Source organism: Trachemys scripta, chromosome 12 (assembly GCF_013100865.1).
Source record: "Trachemys scripta elegans isolate TJP31775 chromosome 12, CAS_Tse_1.0, whole genome shotgun sequence".
NCBI classification, from domain to species: Eukaryota; Metazoa; Chordata; order Testudines; family Emydidae; genus Trachemys; species Trachemys scripta.
This window is the reverse complement of record NC_048309.1, coordinates 16,917,370-16,923,369: the sequence shown is the minus strand read 5'-3', so window position 1 is coordinate 16,923,369 and position 6,000 is coordinate 16,917,370. Positions and strand designations below refer to the sequence as shown.

General features: G+C 41.2%; 1 protein-coding gene across 1 annotated transcript in view; it reads right to left on the bottom strand.

Annotated features, from left to right (window-relative positions):
- Nucleotides 1–421: 421 nt before the first annotated feature.
- The window catches only part of KCNB1 (potassium voltage-gated channel subfamily B member 1), a 199,946-nt gene continuing 194,367 nt past the window's right edge, over nucleotides 422–6,000 (bottom strand). The window contains exon 3 of the mRNA XM_034787912.1: nucleotides 422–3,970. Within this exon, the coding sequence (XP_034643803.1) occupies nucleotides 1,955–3,970 (2,016 nt within the window). The 3' untranslated portion in view covers nucleotides 422–1,954. The remainder of the gene's footprint in view (nucleotides 3,971–6,000) is intronic.

Sequence of the window (6,000 nt, the reverse complement as noted above, 5' to 3'; positions counted from 1 at the left end):
GCAATAGAAAGGAACAAAATGCACCAGACCCAGGTAGTTTATCTTCCTAGAGATGTAGAGTATTCTTTATAAAGTGACACTTGATATTTATGTACCAAGACCTTGTTACATGCAAATAGTTACACCTCACAGCAGGTACTCATAAATATGCATCAAACTCTTATTGATATAAGTTATTTACAGTTTAGCTTTACAATAGAAACAGACAACATAAAGTGTTACCATCACAGTTATCACAGGACGGATTGTGTTTTGTTACAGGTGTGTAACAAATCACAGCCATAACAGGAGGCACAAATGAAGATAGTGCTTGTTTAAAGTGCTAGATTCTTACACTCTGGTTGGTTATTCCACCTTCACACACAACCCCCCCCCCGCCTCCCCCCCAAAAGTAAAATAATAAAAAAAAAACCCTCAACAGAAAGTGCTTTTTTTGTAATATTAAAAATTAAAGAAAAAAATATTTTCTACACAAGTCAAATAACTTTATAGAAGGACAATGTTTAAAACCTAAGCTGGTTGCTGTTAGTTGCATTTGTTTAAAATGGTCATTTTTAAGAAAAAGATTGAATATTATTGAGCGATTTGACCTGATTTGCCTCTCACTTATAGCCATTTTACACTAGTGTAACTTCATTGGTTTCAATGGAGTCACTCCTGATTTCACCAGTGGAAGTGACAGCACAATCAGGCCTGTTGTGTATAATTAAATAAGTCCTGTTTTTGCATATTTAGTTAACACTTGCATATCTAGTCATTCAACATCGACTGAGTGCAAAATGCTTCAGACTGACTCATTCCTCTCCTCCTACTTTATGAGCTAGATTGAGGCTGACCCCTAAGTGAATATGGAAGTCAGAATGGGAGGGGCACAAGGAGACATCACTGCCGCTCTTTACATTCTGGAGTAGGGGCTAGCTGCAACACAAGCAGTATACAAGCCTAGAATGCCTGGACTCTCCAAACAGGGCAGCTCCTGGGTCCCTGCCTTTAGCACAGAACAGGCGGTATGGGGTAATGGACTAGTAGTAAGAGGGAGCATGTTACATCCTATAAATGTGTCAAGCTATCACTCGGTGCATTCTCCCGCAGAACCCTGGAAGAATTCTGTCTGAGTCAGCCAAAGTGCCCCTGGAGAGTCCTACTTTTGCACGGCCCCTTCACACTCCTCCAGTGTGGGTTGTGGCTTAGAAGCCCCTCTATAGCCCCGGATTTGGTATTGGTTTTAGCAGAGAGTAAGTGCAAGTTTCACTACTTTCTAGGGGGCGTTTTAAATTAGATACAAGTGGTGCAACTCACCCTGATGATATTTCAAAATAAAACATCAGGTCCTACAGTATCTGGAAGAATTAAACACACACAGGGCATTTTAATAATTTATTTCTCTAGATCACTGTTATTTTAAATAGACATAAGCTTAGATTTACCCATAATGCAAGTGTTCCCTGTTACCTTTAGACACTGTATCCATCAGAAAGAAAGATGCAGATGGGGCTATTTGGAACAACTGCCCTGAAGCAATAAGTATTGTGTTTCTAATAACTTTATACCAACCCCAGTAATTTGGTCCAGAGTTCAAATCTGGCTGCCTTGGTCTCTTCTATGGAAGTAACACAAACCAGATGTTAACACTTCCAAAAGGAGATCCATTGTACAAGGGGAGTTGATGTATATTTGGTCAGGCTGACTTCAATGAAGGACATGAAAGGAGATCAAAGTGTGAGCAAGACTTGCAATCTTTATTTTCATTGATATTTGTAGGATGAATCAGGCAACATCTTTATAGTTGTTCCAGAGAAGGATGTTTTCATAAACCCACACCAGGCCTCCTCTCAGACTTTTAGAAACAAGTGGCTTGCTTCAGTCAAAGTTCATGCCATGCAGAAGCTCTCGTTTGTTGTGTTGACTGTAAAGACATTCCTTTCAATGTTCAACAAGTTTTTTGGAGCACATGTCAGATGCGTTGATCGTGGGTGTTAGCATGTCCTCCACCACCTGGTAATATATGGACCTCGGGTGAAATGTGATTTTCTAGTCTGACAGTCTCCTGATTTCCCTGGGTTTTTCCAGTGATACCTTCCATGGAGTAAATGCAGTTTTGCCCTATACATTTCGGTGAGGTGGGTAAAGCAGCACTCTCTAGATGGTTCTTCTCCGTTCTATAAATGTTATCTTTTTGCTTTAGATAAGCACTGTTTGTAATATTGTATTTGGGACTTACATTTCCTGGAGGGCTTGAGTCGTAAAGCAACTGACCTTCATCATCAGTGTCAGCATCTATATATTTATGTATGCTGGCATCGTGAAAGTTGAAAGCTATTGCTATCTGCTTCTCTGGCGACGTTGGGGGTGTTCTAGCACTCGCTGTTGTGTAGATAGAAGTTTCTGGACTGACTAAAGATCGATCAGAGAGTAAGGAATTGTCTGCAGCAGCAGCTCCCCTATTCTTGAGAGCATCTGGATATATTCTCAGTACATTTGATGCTGGTACTAATGTGCTGTTGTCATCTTCCATAAAGTTGACTTTCAGAGATCTTAATTTTAAAGGGTTACTGGCTTTTACAGAACTGTTGGGACTTTCTATGAAAAATGTAGAGCGGTGGCTGCCTTCTGGCTTTGGGTTTATCTCCATGAACCTGGTTCCACTTCCCTCTGCCCTGATTTGCTCCTGAATTGGATTAACACCTCCTTTGCAGGGAAGTGTAGCAAGTGGACTGTGGGAGAATTTCCCAGAGTCAGGGAAATCTGTAGCACAGCTTATAAAACTGTCAATGCTTGACATGCTCCTCATGTCAATGATCCCGTCAGCACGGGTGGTCAATAAAGGGACCGTAGGGCCAGGAATGGTCTCCATTTCTAGCTCTTCCTTTTGCTTTCCAGGGTGACCTGTGTTTTTAGTGTTGAGGTTTGGCTGTGACTGAGTCTTTGCCATTTTGTTGTACATGTCCTCCAACTGTTGGACATTCAGGTGCTGAGGGCTGGAAGAGGACCGGGCCTTTTCTGGAGATCCTTGTTCCCTAGTTTCAAAAGATTTACTGGAGCTAGTTTCAGAGAGTGTTCTCTTGGTCCATTTCCACTTGCTGGGGGATAAATGATTGTCCTGAACTTTATCCTTTTTGCCTGTGCTTTCTCCATTCTTTTCAACCACAATATCCATCAGTTCTACACTACGGGCAAAAGCATCCTTCATATTCATGGAGACAATGCTGCCATTTCTTTTTGCTCTTTCAAGTGCTTCTCTGCGCTTGATGGCTTTCTCCTGCCTCTTCTGCTCTTTGTAGAACTCAGAGAAGTTATTTACAATGATTGGGATGGGAAGAGCAATCACCAGCACCCCAGCAATGCAGCACAACCCTCCAACTATTTTGCCTAAGAGAGTTTTGGGGTAGATGTCTCCATAGCCTACTGTTGTCATGGTGATAGTTGCCCACCAGAAGGAAGCGGGGATGCTCTTGAATTTTGTATCATCCTCATCTTTTTCTGCAAAAAAAACCAAGCTGGAAAAGATCATAATGCCCATGGCCAAAAACAAGATGAGTAATCCAAGCTCATTATAGCTCCTCCTTAGAGTAAATCCCAAGGACTGTAAACCGGTTGAGTGCCTGGCAAGCTTTAGAATTCGGAGTATCCTCATGATACGAAATATCTGAACTACCCTGCGTACATTTTGGAACTGAAGTACACTTTTGTTTGATTCCGTGAGGAAGATAGTGACATAATAGGGCAAGATAGCTAGCAAATCAATAGCGTTCAGGGGGCCTTTGAAAAACTTCCATTTCTTAGGTGAGGATAGGAACCGCAAGAGGTATTCCATTGTAAACCATGCAATGCACACTGCCTCCACGTGGGCAAGCTGAGGGTTATCTGTGGTTTGTCCAAATTCATCCGTGCCTTGTAGTTCAGGAAGCGTATTAAGTGACAAGGCTATTGTAGATAATACAATGAACATGATGGAAATGATGGCCAAAATCTGCAAATAAAAGAAAAACTAGTTAGTTCATCTCAAAAGATATGCTCCAATATTTATCCTCACTGATAATAATATACAGGATATTTTCACTGACGTATCTCAGGCTAATTCTGCCCTTAGTGCGGCTCCCATAAATACAACTTAACAAAATATGATCTGAAAAGGGTTGACTCTGCAAACAGTTTTTAAATGTGTCTTGTACACAAAGAAGGTTGAACACAGATATTCCAAACCAATTTGCTCATCTCTACCTCTTCAAGGCACTTGTATCAGATAGCCAAACTGTCTGGAGGATTGTGAGACAATTCAGAGGAGTAGCTTTGTATTAGTCATCCACAAGGTACCCATTAAAGTCCACCTGTAGATGAGAGCCAGATTTCCATCCAATTTGGGGATGCAATTGTGTACACAAAATGCATGTGTAGTAATGCACCCCATTTAATGTACAGTTAACATAATTGTGTTCATTTGGTAACTGCACATGCATATGGCTAATAATACTCACTTGCATGTGTAAGCCACACATCTCCTGGGTGTGGTGCTCTGTCCCCTCTAGTGGCACCGAGACCACTTAGAGATTAATGAGTCTGCTACAGTGTTAGCTAAGGGCCATGTGGCTTTTAGCTTATGTGGTAGAGGCTCATGCATTTAGATCCAGAGGCCTCAGGTTTGATCCCACCCGCCGACAACAGGGGTCTGTCGGCGTTACACAAGCACAATTATACCATATATGCCACATTTTGAATGACTGAAACCTATGGAAAACTGTCCTGACTGGTTTGAAAGCAGATAAAACTTTCCCAAGACTTTTAAAAGAGATTTTAGAATTCCAAAATATTCCATATTTTGCCTGATCAGCTATTCGAACTCATCATCATAGCCTGGGGAGACAGCTAACTTGCCTGTGAAAATCAAATTACACAACTTTGAGGGCATCAGGCCAGGTCAGCACCAACTTCCAGAGAGCACACCAGCCATTAGGAACCCATTCTTGGGACAAAGAATGCAATGAGAAGAAGAAAATGGCTAGGGGAAAAAAAGTCTGTCTGTTCCCGAATCACTGATTGTGAAGAGACTAGGAAGTGGTACAGTGCTGGATTGCTCTATGCTCATTACAACTTTAAGATTGTGTATCTGAGCTGTCCACCCGTAGCTGTTGTATACAGGCATTAAAATGGATTACATTCACTTTTTTTCTGTTTCCCTGCTTTCAAGAGCCGATGACATTTTCTTTTAACTTATTTGTGGGATGCTCTAGAGTTGACGGACAATTTGAGATGCACCTTCTCTTGGTGATGAATTAATTCTGCTGCTTGCTAACTGGATGGGCTACTGGCAAAATATGGAAGTGCATTCAAAACATACATGTCTATGACTATTTTTATTTATTCATTGTGCTTCAAGGTGATCCTTTATTTTTCTGCTACTCTGCTTTAAAAACAACATAAAGTCAAAAGTTGCATTGGCTAAATATACCACAGTATACAATGAATTATAAAATCCCATGGCAGGACTTCAACACACTGAGTTGAAAACATGACAAAGAACTCACGCCCTCCCACCTCCCAATTTGACTGGTTAGAAATGTTAGCCTTGCTCACAATGACACTGTTTAACCAGTTTCAATGAGAAAGCATCAAGAACTACCATTAGAAGCATTAGAGAAAGAAACTCTTACATATCACATTTTCAACTGTAAGCAGTGCAAATACCATAGCAATCAGGATGCCCCAAGCTTTTGAACACATCTGCCTGCATGGACAAGAGCTAAAATGGAACACGGTGCAACGCAACCCTTGCTGCTGTGGCAGAAGCACCCATTTTCAGTCATACACACCGCACCTGACTCTTATTCAAGGAGTGAAAAGTGGATGTGTTCTGCAATGCTTGGAGGCATTGCATGAGTTGGGCTGATGCAGTACACTTCAGCTGTGGTTTTGGAACAAAAGTAGATTACATATGCCTTGAAAACAAATAGGTAAAAGAGACACTGCCAGGTAATTTCGGCTCAAAAATGTAGATTTCTATGT